Source organism: Vespula vulgaris, chromosome 6 (genome assembly GCF_905475345.1).
Source record: "Vespula vulgaris chromosome 6, iyVesVulg1.1, whole genome shotgun sequence".
NCBI lineage: Eukaryota > Metazoa > Arthropoda > Insecta > Hymenoptera > Vespidae > Vespula > Vespula vulgaris.
This window is the reverse complement of record NC_066591.1, coordinates 5,630,027-5,647,668: the sequence shown is the minus strand read 5'-3', so window position 1 is coordinate 5,647,668 and position 17,642 is coordinate 5,630,027. Positions and strand designations below refer to the sequence as shown.

At 36.4% G+C, this 17,642-nt stretch overlaps 1 protein-coding gene across 6 annotated transcripts in view; it reads left to right on the top strand.

The window, feature by feature from the left end:
• The window catches only part of LOC127064709 (uncharacterized), a 200,599-nt gene that overhangs the window by 62,244 nt on the left and 120,713 nt on the right, over positions 1–17,642 (top strand). For all 6 annotated transcript variants that reach the window (XR_007781776.1, XM_050996167.1, XM_050996166.1 and 3 more), the window contains one exon: positions 13,880–14,002. Coding sequence is in view for 5 of the 6 variants with exons in the window: in XM_050996167.1 (XP_050852124.1) it covers positions 13,880–14,002 (123 nt within the window). In the remaining variant the exon portion in view is untranslated. The remainder of the gene's footprint in view (positions 1–13,879; positions 14,003–17,642) is intronic.

The following is a 17,642-nucleotide window of genomic DNA, read 5'->3' as shown; positions in this document are numbered from 1 at the left end:
AATACAGTCTTCTTACATTACCATTAGACGACGACCGTACTTGCGATTATGAAGATATCGTTGAGACTCCAAGCAAATGGGTCGCTTTTGTTGATGCACGTGATCCTCGTATCATTTTCATCGCGAAATATACTCTAATGTTAATATACCCAACGAGTATATCAGTTGTATATGCAATTTAATGCTTTATGTATGCACGATGTTTATTAAATGAGATTAAAGTTTACTGTAAAGTTTCATTTATTATCGAAGTAAAAGAATGTTAGAAGTATTTAAATATTTTTCTACATTGGTTATTTTACTTTTAATTAAATTATATCTTCTTATTTTAAAAATTTGTCTACACATACACACGCACACACAGACACAAACACAGAGTACAGACAGACGCATTGTTTAAGCAAAGAAGTTAAATTTTGGCATCGACTCGCATCGAAACGAATTCGAACAATTTCGAACAACTCCGTCGAACATAGTCCGTAAAAAAAAGTTACTAACTGCACACAATCACACACAGAAGTGCTTTTCGAACGTAGAACGAGTGAAATTCCTATGAGATCGAAGACAAAGTTGGCAAAGTAAAAGAGGTAAGAGAGAGACCATCCGAGAGGATCGAATTGTCCTAGTCATCATTTAAATTCGTTTAAGTCTCGTTGCACGGTTAGACATCTTGAAAGCTCAAAAGCTTCCTCGAAAGTCTTATCTCCTTCGAAAGGAAAGCTTGAGAATCGATCGGTCATAGGAACACGTCTCGACCGTTGCCTTACGAAAGGTTATAAAACTTATTTGAAAGAGTAAAGCACGAAACTATTTCTTTCTTTCTTTCTTGCGAAACTTGTAATTGAATACTCTTTACCGTGTTGAAAAACGAAATCGTTTTTAAGTTTAATCGATGTAGATAGTAAAGGAGAATATCGGTTTGCTTTACTGCAAGAAAATCACATGGAACGATCTTTCAAGAACTTTTTTATGCTATGACGAGAAGACGAATAGGCTGACAGAGATAGTACACGTGTATTTTAACATCTATCATGACAGATAGAAAAATACTTCGTAGGAGATTTAATAGGTCAAATGAAATTTTTCAAACTAAATACCGATATAATAAATATCTCAATGTTGAATAAGAAATTAAATGTATTTCTTTTTTATAGAAAATTCATTTACCTTCCGACCCGAGAGTGTTCGCTCGTGTTAAAATCTTCATTACCTCTTAAAATTATTCGCTGAACGTTTATATGATTGTGGAGATTTAGAAACTTGATCTTGGAAGAAAACGATCGGCGAAGAAATGTGGAATTGTAGAATATTCCTATGTTCGAGAATATTGAATCTCGAATATATCTTAAAATCCTCCATCTTTTACGATTAAGCCGATGTTCTTATCGAATTCATCCTTTCGAGATTATTACTTCTTCGTGGATTCTCATTCTTCCTTTTTTCCTTTTTTTTTCTTTTTTTTTTAAATTACTAGAAAGAGTTACCATTTGCATAAATACATTCGCTTAAGATAATTAATCTTTCAGAACGCGTTGCGCGTTTCATCGATGATAATATATAAATAATAATAATAATAATAATAATAATAATAATAATGAAACGTTTAGTCAATGTAATATTCTACTAATTCATTAGAAAACCCATATACCTAATAATTTAATGTATTATTCGTTACCGTTCCATTTATAATATTTTACGTATTAACAGTCCCCGTTTATACGTTTTTAAAATATAAACACGATAGAAATTAAACTATATTGGATACTTAATATTTATTAGGATAAAAATAATTCATCCTAAGATAAAAGAAGTCATTTCTATGGCAATTTTTCATCCTAAAGTTATTCTCGCTTCTCCTCGAAACTATTGATAGCTTCGAATTCATCGTGGCACGAATCGTATTTTTGACATATCACGTCATCGTCCGATATACGAAATTGGCGGTTCGTTGCTCGAACTGACAGAACGGATTTGCAGTACCTTCGATCTTCTCTCATCCGGGGTGGCCGAACATTACGCGAATGGATTTCCTCCGGCATCGATCACTCGTACCCTTTCGACGCTATAAAAAAGAACGTTTATAGGGGAGAACAAGCACACCGAAAGATACTAAAAAAGAATAGAAAAGAGAATAAGCGAAAGAGTAAAAGAAAGAGAAAGAAAGACAGATAGAGAGAGAGAGAGAGAGAGAGAGAGAGAGAGAGAGAGAAAGTACCGGTTGTCTAAGGAAGATAAAGAAAAACAAAAAGATGGAGAGAGACAGATAGACAGAGAGGATCATAGTAAGAGAAAGAGAAAAGGAATGTGTGTAGGATGATAGTAGTAGTGGGATGGAAAGAAAGAACGCGAGAAAAGAGCTCGCAGTAACAGTCAGGGCGTAGCTGCACTCGAGAAGATCGAACGACGCTCGTTTGAGTCCTCGAACACGTTCTGCCTTTTGCTGCTCCTCCGAAATGGTTTCTGCTTGGCTCTTCCCTCATGACGACTCGGATTAGCCGTGGCTACGAAGACGACGGGAACGAAACGCCCAGAGAGACAAATAGACGCCGTATGAGCGAGTTCGTGACGTCGACAACCGTACCTGCTATATAATAAATGACAGAAACTCCTATTCTGAAAACATCATCATTTATCGTTTAATGCTATTGATAAAAATAATTAAAACATTATAAAAATCGATACGTCTTGTACGATAAGTATAATTTTTAAAATTTTCTAATCTATATTATATTCAAATTTTCTTTCTACTTTGTTTGTTCTATATCTTGCAAGATATATAAGGGATATTATCTTCTCTAATTCAATGTAATATCGAATTGTAGATATGTATTTCAATTCTTTCTTAAAATGTCATAAATCTTTCTGATTTTTAAATTATACGAATTTTTATCACGTTAACTTGGATTGCAATATTCTCAGTTTACAAATCAAATTCTTTATTTTCTAATCGCAATTTCACAACAAGTCATTGAGAGTAAAATTCATTTTTCGATCGTAAAACAAAATAGAAGGGGGGGGAGCAAATATCGGATGAAGTTTATGTATAAGTTATAAAGATAATAAAATATTTCAAGAAGATAATAGATGAGACAGATAAAAAAAACGTTTTAATGATAGAACATTTTGATAAGGGAGGTTCGACTAATGGAAGATTCTAGGGTGTAACTATAGTCGAAAACGAGGTTATCAGGAATATACGAGAAGATTTACAAGAAGAGAGCTTGGAAAGTCTTCCCCTAATCGAAAATGTCTTATCCGCCATTCTCAAGAGTTACGAAAAGTAGAAGAAAATCGTCGAATTTGTCGGAGCATAGTGGGTAGGTAGGTACCTTCTTGATGTTTTCACGCTAGCCTAATTTCGCGAGTTATTCGAGAAGGGGAGAGTAATACACGTAGCAGCGCCAGCAGCAGCAGCAGCAGTAGTAGCAGTAACAGCAGCAGGTGTTGGCACGGAGAAAGGAAGAGAAGGAAAAAGGAAATAACCGTTCATCGTCGTCGAGCGACGCGTTTCGTACCGGAGCGAAATGCTTCGCGTTCCAGCTCGTGAAAGTGTTCATCCTTTTTCTTTTGAAAGAGGGCGTAAGGTCGTAGTAACAGCAGCGGCAACAGCAGTAACAGTAGCAGTAGCAGCAGCAGCAGCAGCAGCAGAAGCAGCAGCAGCAGCAGTAGCAGTAGTAGTCTTTTGGTTTGGGTATTCGATGTGGCTTCACGAAACGAAACGAAATCGATAATGGACAATGGCTCGTGTACGAATCGTTGCGAGATAAAGGCTGTTAAGGGAACAAAGTGTGAGGAGCAAGATAAAGGATTGCTTTCGTGGGTTATTAAAGAAGAAAGGGAGAAGAGTAAAACGAGGGTTAGTGGACTAAGAGGTCAGACAAGAAGGGAAAAAGGGAAATCGCTTTGGATAGCGGCTTTGTATGTATGAACGGTCTAAATCGTCGATGCTTTGGAACTTTTAAAAACGTCTTTGCGGAAGACCGAAACTAAAGTTAGTTTCCTAAGTAGGAAAGTGTTTTTCTCTCTTTTTTTGCTTCGTGTATATCCTTTCCTCGATTTTTTGGGAAAGGATAGATGTGAGCAGAAAAAGAGAGAGAAAGAAGAGAAAAAAGAAGAAGAGCAGAAAAAGAAATCTCTTTCTCTCTCTTTTCTCTCTCTCTCTCTTTCTGTCTCTCTCTTTTCTATGACTTCTCGATAGCGATATGGGAATCCAACATGCCATTCCCTTCTTTACTTCTTCCACTCCTCTAACGCTATCTATTTGTACGCCGGATGCATTATCCAATGGCGTGTCTCCGAAAAAGGCAGCCCTTCCTCTGACGCTAGTCGGAATTGCGTGGGGAAACGTACGATCGTTTCTCGCTCGTAGCCTCTACACTTTCTTCTCCCCTTACCCACTTTAATTCTTTCGGATTATCCTTCTTTTCCAGCATCCGATTTCACGATTTCTGAAATTACCCTTTTCAGTGTAATATCGTTGATCTTTTCCTTGCTGTTAACAACATATCTTTTTATATTTTATACGAGAGTTACATTTAATTATATCTCAATGATATGCAAAAAAGAAAAAAGTTCTCTATTATTATGATATTAATCCATTCACAAAGGAAAGACTTGTTATTGTAAATACTAATTACTTAATTTTTATTGACTCATTCAATGTATCTTACAATCTGAATGGAGACTAACAAAAAAAAAGAAAGAAAAAAAAGAAGAAACGAGAAAAGGAAAAGGGTAGGTCAAAGTTTAAGTAAAGTATTTCGCACGGCGATATTGAAAATAACGGGAGAACCATGCGGCCACGATAACCGTGCGGTTTTCATGCGGTGCGAGAAGAAAGAGAGGAAAAAGCGAGTAAGAAAGGGGAAATTAGAAGGAAAGTAAGGGCTGTCCGCACGATAGGCAAGGCTTCCCTCGAGGCGTGCTAGCGACAAATCGATCCGTACCCGCTAATTAAAGTCCCCACCGAGCTGCCGTCACTAACACTGCTGCTGTTGCTGTTGCTGCTGCTGCTACTGCTGCTGCTGCTGTTGTTGCTGCTACTATTTGGCGTTTCTCTTGTTCTCCTCTTTTCTTCTCTCTTTCTCTCTTTCTCTCTCTTTTTCACTAGCTTTCGTGAGATATTTATCTCTTCATTCGAGTGACCTTATTACGTGATATTTGATTCACGACAGGCAAGCCGATTTGATTAACGAACAAAGAAAATTTAATTTCTTAGATCGTTTGATACGATATCAAAATTTCCAACATAAATAAATCGTAAGAAGAAACAAAATATTTATAATAAAATTATTATCTCTTTATGAAACTATTTAATGTAATTATTAGCTTGGGAATCAAGCTATAAATAAAAAGTCTTTCTTTATATAATTTAAACGTAAAGTGAAATAACAAGGTAGTACTTTGAAGAATAACGTCAGTAGTATCTGTGAATTCTTGGTAGGAAAGTGAAATCTCTGCATAACCTTTCTATCTTGGGAAAAGATTGCCGTGATTAAAACAAGGTGGTTACCGGAAATAAGCAGGTACGTGGACGTAGTGCGATAGAGAGGAAATACATCGTGAATGTACCCTTTATTTGGTGCAAGGAGCTACATTCACGAGCGAAGAGAACGAACGGGTTCGTGTATATGGTTGGTAGAGTGTAGAGTAGATTGGAGGAGAACATTTGGGGGATTAAGGGAACCTAAAACGAGAGGTCGCCGTTTTCAGGGCAAGTTTCGAGCTCTTATGGCCTTGTGGGATCGTAATCGACTCTCTCTCTCTCTCTTTCTCTTTCTCTCTCTCTCTCTCTCTCTCTCTGTCATACTCACTCACTCACTCAATTTCTCTCCCTCTCTCTTTCTCTCTCTTTCTCTCTCTTTCTCTTTCTCTTTTTACATCTGTATATACATATATGCTTTTATACTCGTTTAGGTACATAGTACCTTCGTTATTCCTAACTATATGTATGCGTAGTCATGTGAGTAGGTAGGTAACTATATACATTCGTGTGTATCCAAATGTACATCGACCGTTGATCTATAGAAGTACGATTCCGCTTTTTTGATTTCCCAAGGCACAGTTTTCATGCATTTTGCAAACGTCGAACCGTCGTACTACCGCGAGAAAGAAAGGGTGTGTCCATTGCGATAGTCCAAAATTTGAATTTCCTCTACGACCACAGAGATCCTTTTGCTCTCAAACAGAAGCAAATCTTGTGTGTGTCTTTGATAACGTTGCAAAGATGTACGTTGAAAACGGTACTCCAGCCTTTTATAGTTAGCTGCATACATATCTTGCTTTTTTTTTTATGAGCGATAAACTATATAAACGAAATTCATATATACATAGGTATATATATAAAAATATATATACGTAGGTATAATATATATACATATAAACTATAGAACGTATTAAATCGAGATAAAAATATTTTCCCGTCTGGTCAGTAACTTTTTAAGATTTCTCAATTTTACTAATTCTTTAATCGAGTTTCATGTATCGGGGAAAAAATGAGAAAGAGAAAGATCCTGATAAAGCCGAGGATTTCGAGATTCTTACCATCTGTTCTCTCAAATTAAATAATTACTTCATGGGAAATGGTTACGCGCTCCGGGCTAAGAGCTGGCGATCGTGGTGTGTTCGCACTCTCGACCCACCTCAATTAGCGAGACGCCACTAATTTCGTAGTCGGCGATCTGATTTGGTGAGTTACTGGCAATTAGTGCCATCGTCGTAACATTTTGGCCATCTCCACGAATCGTAATTACTTCGAGAAAAGAACATTACATTAGTTCGTGCAAAGATAAATGGTAACATTTTCAAAGGATAGGAGATGAAAGGGGATTGGGGTGCTAGAGAGGGGAGGATAACGGAACATCGTTACGCTTTCAAAAATGCTCCCTTATCGTGGAGCACGGCTCGCAAATATTTCCGATAACTCGCGTGACTTCCTCGAATATCGAGCTTCACCACGGCGATCCACGAGATATAACGTCGAGCTCTTTTCGTTATGAGATCTCGAACGTTCATTAAAATCATTCTTTCAATGTTTTATCATTTCCCTAGTTTTCTTTCTTTTTATTTTATATAAATATACATATAAATATATATATATATAATATATATATAGATGCATATATATGTAGGTATATGTATATAGGGGTATTCTTTTTCAATCAGATTATATTCTACCCATGATATCGACAATTTATTATCGATACCTTAACGATGCAAAAATATAGGAAAACTGAATATGTCGTTTTATCGAAACGGTTGTTAATGTATTTTTATAAAAATACATTGAAATTTAATATAACGTTTGATTTTATCCGCTACTCTTATATGGAAAATAAAATAAGTAATTTTTTTATTATTAATAATGACGCTATTCGAAAGGACTTGAATCAGATCGAATATCGTTTACCTCTATGTTAAGAGGAGAAAAAAATTCCGCCTGCACTTTTACGATCGTTTTATTTCGAATGCACTTTCCATAAATCAATTATTCCAGCTTCGAGTAAGATAATATCGTCGAATGATGTTATCGAGGATAATAGATTGTTAATCGGGTTAAAGCACCACGCGTAACCTCGATTTATCGGTACAAAACGTTCGTTTTACGCGATTACACGCAACCTTTATCGAAATTAAAGCGATTTTCTCATTCGCCACGATCTTATCCAGTGCACTGTCCTCTTTTATCCCCTCCCTTCGTCATTCTTCTTCTCTTTGTGAAATACATGTATATACATATACATTTACATATACATATACAATATGTACGTACATAGGTATCGTTTGCTCCCACATATGGAGTCGTTGGAACATTTTAATCTGTTAGGAACAATCGACGTGCGAATTCCATAGGAAATCCTCGACAAATCCCTGGCAAGTCCATTTTGCGTGGCGATTCCTGTCGATGGAGAACGATTGTCGACGCTGTTACACGCGCCGAAAACAATAACATCTCATGATCTGCTTGCCTGCTACGGATGAACAAATTCGACCACGTATTCCGTACCAAACCGATAATTGAAAATCAGTGTCCCATATATCGATTCGTAGGATCGTCCATCCTCATACTTTTTCACCACCCTTCAAACCCTTTACGCTTCATATTGAACTCCACAGTTAGTTGACTCGTCCAATCTCCTTTCTTTTCTCTGTACTTTCCTCCTTACTTCACCATCTTTACTTCTCTCGAAACGTTCGAAATCATCGTTGAAACCTTTTATTCTCGATACATTTTTCGATATATTTCGTTCTATATTTTTATCGGCCGACTACTCGAACTCTTCGCTAAAATTCAATTTTACATCTTTAACGTTATCGTACTACTACAGAAAAGTTTACGTTATTATCTGGTTCGAATCGGAACAATAAATACGTCTTTAATACGTACTTTAAATACCGATATATTTACCCGTATTTCGTTAGTTGTACAATAAAAAATTCGGAGATATTTATGTCAAGTACGACGCTTAAGTAGTTAAAAAGTATTCGTGAAATAAAAGTATTTTGAAATCGGATCACTCCGTTAGGAAAAAGGAAGTGGAACACGGGAGAAATTATAATACGCTATTTCTACACAAAGATAATCTCGTGTGTGAAACTTTTCTTTGGTATCGTATATATTACCTAGCTACTAAATACGAACGATGAACGAAGTAGCTGTATTGTAGTATTGTTACGAGGTTTCATCGATCGCGTAACAACACGGAGTAAAGTAATTCGATAAAATTCTATGCACTTGACCGACCACCTCAGTCGAAAAGCATTTCAATCATCGAGAGTATCGAAGTGACCATTGCCGGGTGTGTGTTACATGCGAACGAATCAGGTGCGCGGTGATTAAATGTAATTTCCTATCCAACATCGGACACATTTCGAAACGTTACGATGTGCGAAGCGTGTTTGACGAATTCTCGAGTTAATCAAACGAATCGAATCGAGAATGAACGAATCGTTTAATCGTTCTTCGAAATTCTTCAAAAGTCTCTTCCTAACTATTTTATAACTCGTTCGGTAGTCGGCCTTTGCAAACAATTTTCCTTCTACTCTGAGTCCACTCGACTTAAGTTCGAGGAGAAAATAGAAGTCCTTTAACGGCGCTAAAGAGGTCGAAAAAGTACGTGACTGGAGAATTAAAATGACCAGGCTTAAGAGAAAGATCGTTGAAAACGATGAAGAGATCGTCAGTCGTTCATGAATCTTATCTATTATTAGAATCAACCTTATAGAACGTATTATTAATTCTTTAGAGAGATTTACTCTCCTCGAAGATTCACGGGATATTCTTATATTTTTCTTGCTACTTCTAGTAACGACAGGTTTATACGAAGTGACACAACCGAAGATGGACCGATAGAGAAAAAAGAAAAAAAAAAAGAAAGAAAAAGTAAAGAAAAAGAGAAAGAAGTAGAGAATAAGGAAGGTGGAGACACGATGAAACAGTTGGGGTTACGAGAAAAGTAGAAAACTCGGGAGAAGCGGAAGTAACTGTTCAAGCGGAAGTTCCAATTGCTAGCGAGATCTATATTTAATAAGACAGGAGAGTTATACTTTCTGCCTCGCGTCGTAACGCAGTTCGAGTGCAAAAGTTTCACCCCCCGGAATTATCTCCGGCACCTTCCCATCCTCTTGCCACCCCTCCAAGAGATAATTAAATATATCCGCGCACGAAAATTCTCAAATGGATTTTCCCCGGTGAGGCCATCCGGCACGATAAGGGATTTTCCTTCCTGCGAACTGGAAAGCGAAAGAGAGACCCTGGAAAAAGTTCTTCATCCTACCTACCTACCTACCTAGCTACCTAGCTACCTAGCTACCTACCTACCTACCTACCTACCTACCTATTCTCTGTCTCTCTCTCTTTTGCTTTCTTTTTTATTCTTTTTCCTGTCTCTTTTATTGGCTCTTTCGTTTCGAAGGCCCACACCCTTCTCAGACTTCGAAGACAATCTTACGGATATACCAGAAACTAATATCAATATACAGACAAGTAATACGTTTATTTCTCTTCACGAACTTTTCTTTTACTTATCGAAAAATCAAGGATTTTCGATGGGATTTAGATACAAAGATGTCATTTTGGTTATATTTATTTTAAATTCATACGAGATGTTTATTTTAATATCTACTTCAATTGGTTATTCGATAACGGAGATAAGAAAGAAAAAATAGACAAGAAGGAAATAGAAGTTTAATTAAAAATGCTATCTTAATTTATAGCTAAGTTTTCATGGATAATAATTACCTTTAGAACAGCGATGGCGAACCGTGAATTTTCAAAAAGTTTAACCGAAGTTTTGTAAATTATTAAAAATAAATTGAGTTTTTAAATCTTCGCAAAGAGCAAAAAAAAACTCTTAATATTACTTACTAGATTAGTATAACATAATTATTTATTTATATTTCATTACTGATAGAATCTGAAAACATGTGGGAAATATAATTATTTATTTATGTAACATTAATTATACAATACTAATGTAGAAAAATTATTATTTCAAAAGCAGCAATCAATTTCACATTAATTTGAAATAAAATTAAATTACTTAATTTCGATTTTATGTTTTTTTGCAACTATTGATTGGAGAATTAAATATAAAATTTATATTTATTGTTTAAATTACTCAGTTCAAATGTTTGATTCAATAAATAAACAATTTTTTACTCGATTCTGACCTTTCGTCGAAAAAAGTTCGCTATCATTAGTTTGGTATCTATCAATGGAAGTCTTTTGTAGAGGTATTCAATGTATATTTCTTCAGTGTATAAATTATAAAAGGGAAAAGAAATGTTTTATGATTTTTGGAAATCAGCAGAAGGTTTGGACCCGAGAGGAATCATTAAGCTCGATTTTTTCTCTACTTGTCGCCCTTACACAATTAGGTTGTACAGAGTGAACTTTTACTACGATGAAGCTAGCCACGAACGAAGGACGATAATTATTATGCCGCATAGCACGACTTGGCTTGCGCAACGGCACTGCAACATCGAGCCTTCCCAAGGGTTGCATTCGCTTCCACTTAATCTACCGAATCGTCAAACTGCGATAAGGAAAAAGTTTTCGTGCGGTCGGTCATGTCGCGTAAAAAACAACGATTCGATGCGTGCGTGAATGTTCTTAAATAATATCTCGATCATGCATAATTACTCTAAACCGACCACCATAATTTGACGATAATAATCGTAATAAGAAATACTTGCTTTCTATATGTATAGGTATATACGTGTATAGATGTACACGGTGTTTAATTTTAAACGGTGCAGCCAAATATCTCCGATCCTATTAATTTTATAAACTAATCTTACAGAAGAAACAGCTAGGTTTTAAGGGAAAAAGCTAATACCTATCGTAGTTATTTCATAAAAGACATTCTTTTCCGTCAAGAGACGAAAGTCAAAACCATCATTTTTTAAAATACAAATCAATATTCTAAATCTAATCAAAGTTGTAGAAAATATCAAAGCGATTCCAACGAGTACTTACAGTATACCTTTTTAAACAAATTTTAAAGAAGACTATCGCTTTATAATAAAAAATACATACTTTCCGTGATTTAGTGAAACTATGTATAAAATAACCATGAGTTTAGTGATTTTTGGGTAGTAACATTTTAAAGAGGTATTTTCTAATCTTACACTTATTAGAAACTTTTTGCACAGAATTATATTTCCTATAAAGTCGTTTGGAACGTTCGGGACAACTCTGTATATCTAACGTTCTGTAAATGCAGCTATTTGCATCGGTTATCGATCGATTCTTAAATTGAATATATAATAAGACTTAAAACTGTATTCAGACAAACCGTTTCCGTATGGTAGATAGCTTAACCTCAAGGCTGTATAAAATTTTCAACGAAAGGGTTAAGGAATACTCACTCGGCCAGATGAATTTATTATGTTCTTACGTGGTAAGAAGATAAAATCGGATTTGGGTTGCACGCAAATAATATTATAGAAAGGGGATAATCCAATGATCAATGAACATTTGTATGTACTCGCAATCGTTTTTAATTCCTCTTCCGTTTAAACGCAAAAATTTTGAAAGTATCGTTTAAATTATTTTCATGAAGTTTAATCTATCAATGTGTTTAATAATTAGAATCATACATTCCTTTGTAATCGGATACCCGGTGCAATATACTTTCATCGTATTATCATCGAGTTCATGCACGAATGACGAGGTACGTGGGAGAAAAATTTATGTCGTTCGCATGGAACTAACAATGATTACAAAGGCATGCATAAACGTGAGGTAAGATTTAAAAAAAAAAAGAGCAGAGAAGAAGAGTTAGGGAGAAAAAGAGGAGAGAGAGAGAGAGAGAGAGAGAGAGAGAGAGAGAGAGAAACGAAAGGGTTAGAGAAGAAGGTTGCTGTAATGTGCAACGGGGAGGAATAATTATATCGCGAAAGGAAGAGAGAGATGAAAGAAGAAGGCCAGAGACAAAGGGTAATAAAGTGAAATGGAAATATTATTCCGTGCAACTCTTGTGCCTTTTTCTCTCGCTACCTTTTTCTTCTTGCCACTATTTTACGACTTTCCTTCCCATTCTCCGTTTTTTCTTTTTATTGCACATCAATAAACCACGCGAATGATTTAGGTTCAAAACGTGCGCGGCCATCGATATGGCCGAATAATTATCGCGATCATGGTTGCACTTTTCAAAGACTATGCGATGTTACCTCAAGAGAAGTTTCATAGAAAGAAACAAATAAGAAATTAATAAGTCGTTTTTTCTTTCTTTTTCATTCATTCGAGACGATCGGCAAGTTTACGATTTAATTTCGACACTCGCAACACACGCTCTTTCTACGAGATAAACGAGATTGCATTTTGGCACGCGAACAGAGAACTGGTTTCGTGTCGATAATTATAGTTTATCGCGACGAGAGAACGTACGTTCGGTGTTTCTCTCTCTCTTTCTTTTTCCGGAAGCTCAATATTCATTTGCATAAAAAGGAAGAAGAAAAACAGGAGTTCGGCTTCGCTTTCTTGAAAGATCGATGAATCGCGTCTCGCATCTAGGTATTTAACTTTTTCGATAATGATATCCAGAATCGTTTGAGAGAAGAAAGAAATATAATAGCGGATATAATTACTTGGAAAGAAAATTCAATCACAATCTTGAGTACACGTTTCCGTTTCGAGACAATTTTGAATTTCCCGAGTTTTGTGAACCTACGAGAGAAGAGAGATCGAACTTAGAAAAATTCTTCGTTTCGAGTTGATGATCGAAAAAATTCATTTATCTCCGTGGTAGAGTCTCGCGAGTTGAGTCCAGAACAGAGCTACAGCTACGAAAGTGGCACCGTTATATAGAGTGTGCTTTATGGCCGGTTGCACCGGTGGCGAACGTTTCGTAATTAATTGCAGCACCCAGGAGTCTTCTTTTATCGACTTCCGTTTCGCGAGTGGCTCGTAAAAATCCGTAAGGGCGTGCGATATAGCTCGCTCCAACTCTTCTTTTTTTAGCCCTGTCTCTTTCTCTCTCTCTCTCTCTCTCACTCACTCTCTTTTTTCTGGTTCGACCTTTTTTTTTCCTTCAGTTTTTCCGTTTCCGTTATTTCACTTTTTGTTCTTTTTCCTTCGTCGTATTGAAAGTTCGATTATGTCTTCTATTTTTAATTTATATACATATATATATATATATATATATATATATATATATATATATTTGTTCGTATATAATAATTGCACGATTAATACTTATGATTCTAGAAACGTATTTTCAGCTAAACAATCTTGCGAATAATAACAAATCCTTTATTAATTCCCTATATTTCATCTGATTAAACTAAATCATAAAAGACGATAAAGCAGTAGTGCGAACAATAGGATAGGAATAATCGACAAATGATTACCGATGCATTCGCTCTATTGTTTCAGGATCCGATATCAAAAAGGGTGTCGCTATATTGAATTGCCTCTACGCTCGTCAACTTTGTTTCGAGGATCCATCCTGTAGTGCCATTCTCGAAATTATTCCACGTGTCTGCGGTCCAGAATTAGGTGAGTACAAAAGCTTTATAGAGTTTTCTTTTTCTACATATTTTATTTTGTATTCGTCTTTTTTCCTTTTTTTTTTTTTGAAGTATGTATTATTACCATTGAAAGCACGAACTTTTGAATGAAGCAACTGAGACTAAACCGAATCTGCGGACAGACAGAAAGAGAACGGTGATTCGGTCGATTTCATATTTTCTATCTCGTTTCAACGTAACGAGAGGGATGCAAATGAGAACGGCCGAAGAGACGGTCGACGACCCCGTTTTCCCACCATTCTTTTTTTTCTTCTTCGCTCGTTTCTATTTTTTCGTCGATTCGTTCTCTCCAGCGTGATGGAAATCGCGTTATGCTTTCGCGACAGACGGCTCTGACGTAAATTGTAAATTATTCCTAGCTACTGGTACCTGTTAAACGAATCCTTCTGTTATTCCCATCGTTTCTCTTTAGTTACGCTCGACATTCTCTTTCCTTTGCGTGATTATGCTAAACGATAAAGTGCGACTTTTTACCGATTTCTTTCGATTTCCATAATTTAGAAAAGAAATTCGCTAGTCGTCTCGTTAATTAGAAACGTTAATTAAATTTATTCGTAATATGCATGAAATCCAATCTTCGTTTTATTTGACATGGCGGACCATTGCAAATATAATAAAAACCACAGTAAATAGAAAGGCGGAACGAATTTATAACAAATAATTGGACTACTTATTATAATATCCGATGATATAGTATACGTTTTATATATATATCAAATAAATTATTTTCCATTCGTTTCAAAAAAGAGTTATATACGAATCATCGATACGACTAGCGATATCAGTCCATGTAATATATGACAGATGAAAAGAGTGATAGATGATATTTTCTCGACTAATTTTATATAAAAACTAAATTACCAATATATTCTTTATCAATTCCGAGATATTTGAATTAAACACATATCTAATCGAATAATTATTCTACGATTCGATGCGGATATATTAAGCTCGCTATTTGGAAGGTATTTCTAGATATCGATCTTTCAGGATATTACCTATACAGTCTAATTACAATTTCCTTATGCATTGAACGGTCCATTGAGGATAGATATCTTTCGAGAGAGAGAGAGAGAGAGAGAGAGAGAAAAGAAGTAGTTTAATAATTTCTTTCAGATAAAAATGGAATCGGCGTTGAAGTTTAAGTCGAGAAGCTTTTATCGAGCTCTTAAGAAATCTGAAAGTAGCGATACTTTGACATTCTCTAGTAGACTCTTGTCATTTAATGTTCTACCGTTATACAGTCTCTTCTGCGTTAGAAAGTTCTTTATCGAAAACGATTCGTAGAATCATCGGACTCGCAAGTATCTCGATCTATCTTCGAAAGGAGCACGTTCCTTTTGGTGAGTGTTGAACACAAACGTGTTCATTCCGTAGCAGCCAAGCTGAAAGCGATTTTGCTTGAATGCTGAAAACGATCGACAGGAATGGTCGACGATTACGGAGCGTCGAAATTTCGGCGGCTGGATGCCTTCATCTTCTAATCTGCCCGCTAATTGTCTTTGCGAATTGCTACCCCGGAGATGTGCAATCTCTGTTCTAGATGGCTCTTATCGATCGAGTTCTGGCCAATTGCCGTCCAATTAGGCGAACGAGGAGGTTACAATTATTGTCAAAATAAAAAGCTCCCCGTGCGGCAGGGCGCGCGACTGTTTCGTAGCGTCTATCCGAAATGCATTAAAAGGCATCCTTGTAGCATAGAATCTGGAATGGGAGGGTGGATGAACACGGTAGCACTTACGAGTGTACAACGGAGAGTATACACAGACGTACATATACATATACATATGCATATACATATATATATATATATATATATATATATATATATATATATATATATATACATATCACATGAAGCTCTCGCTATCGAGTGAAACGCTTTATTTTCCACGCGAGTGCAGTCGCGGATTAACCAGAGCGTTTTCTCTTGCCAAGCCTGAAGAACAGAACTGCGAAAAAGCCGCGGTTGTTCACTGGGTCACAAAGTATTTCAGAACTAAATTAACCCATTCTCAATTCGGCCGACCAACTAAACCCTCATATGCTAATTAGCGCTGGCGAAAGCTCGATCTTTCAACGGTTTTTTTTTTTTTATGAACGCGTCTTTTCGACTATAGAATGCTAACATTTATCCGCGAATCGTGACTTTCATTCCTCTCGAACGAATTATTATACCTACTTAACGACCTTTTTCTTTGATTTTATCGTTCGTTCGATATATACGTATCTATGTCGATGATCATTTTGGAATCCGTTCGATCGATGATCGCTGCTCGATCGTACTATCTTATTATATCTCAGTATCGTTAAGGGTTTCTAGATCGACCGCTAACCGAGCACGATAATAACGAAGCTCGTAACTTTCTATCCGATTATTACGTTAGCACGTGCCGCATCGTAATCGAGTTATCTCAGAAATTTCACACTCGTTTACGCCCCTTCGGTATCATCGATATTAATAATGTCGAAACATTTTGCAACTTCGAAACGACGACGACGTCTATGTATCGCAAACTTCTCGTTGGATAATAATTCAAGATCGGTATCTATGTAAGTATAGATAGGATATCTATCAATCCGTGCCAATTCTTGAAAAATCGAATTCATGCTATTTTGTAATACATCATCCATTCATCCGTAAAAAGAAACTTGAGAATGAACCGAGATGTATGAATTCGCCTACTCTCGACTGTTTTCTTCTCTTGCTGTATGTTCGTACGTAATACTATCGGTGACCACTTTCGATAGTACTTTTTACAACTCGCTTAGATATTTTCTGAGTAGTCGAGCGTTCGCCTCTTTGCAGGAGTTGCTCGAACCGTGCACTTGACAGCCTAGTGACTGCCGCTTGGCAAGAGAAGAGAGAGAGAGAGAGAGAGCTGGGTGACGTTTAGGAAAGCGTACGTCGATTTGGGATTTCCAGTGCGTCGACACATACATACCTATACATGTGTGTATGTGTATTGCTCGGTTAAGCCTCGAGTATACGGAGGCAGATCTTATAGAAGAGCCAAGGAAATGCTCCAGAGTCCTGCATACATTCTCAAAGATACTCGATAGATGTATTCTCTCCTATATATACATGACTTTGTGTATTATGTATGTGTACGTGCGTGTGTGTGTGTATGTACTTGTTGGAGGTGTGATCGAGGAAAGTCTTTTCACGGTCGGCTATCGTGCGAGATCGAGGCTTCTGGCCTAGGTTGGCTATGATGATAGGAAGGCTAGACGGTGGCGTTCCAAGTATGCAGCTATCCGAAGTAATAACGTGTCGAGCATCGTACGCTATAGTATGGCTAGACTCCCTTATTAAAAGGCTTAGCTGGCACTTTGGACTTGACACTACTTATGGTCGTTCGATTATATTAGAAATAACGATCGTGCTTCCGAATCGGTGAAATATTTTTAAAAAAGAAAGAACGTATTGTTAAAAAATAAACGAGTATAACAAACGATGACTATTGCAACAATTTTGTTTCCTCCTGTATATCAATCAAGATCGATTCGAAGATGAAAGATATGAAACATATGAGAAAAATTAACAACTGTTATACTATAAAATAATACGGGTTATTGTAGAATGTGTCTATTTTTATTTTCGTTTT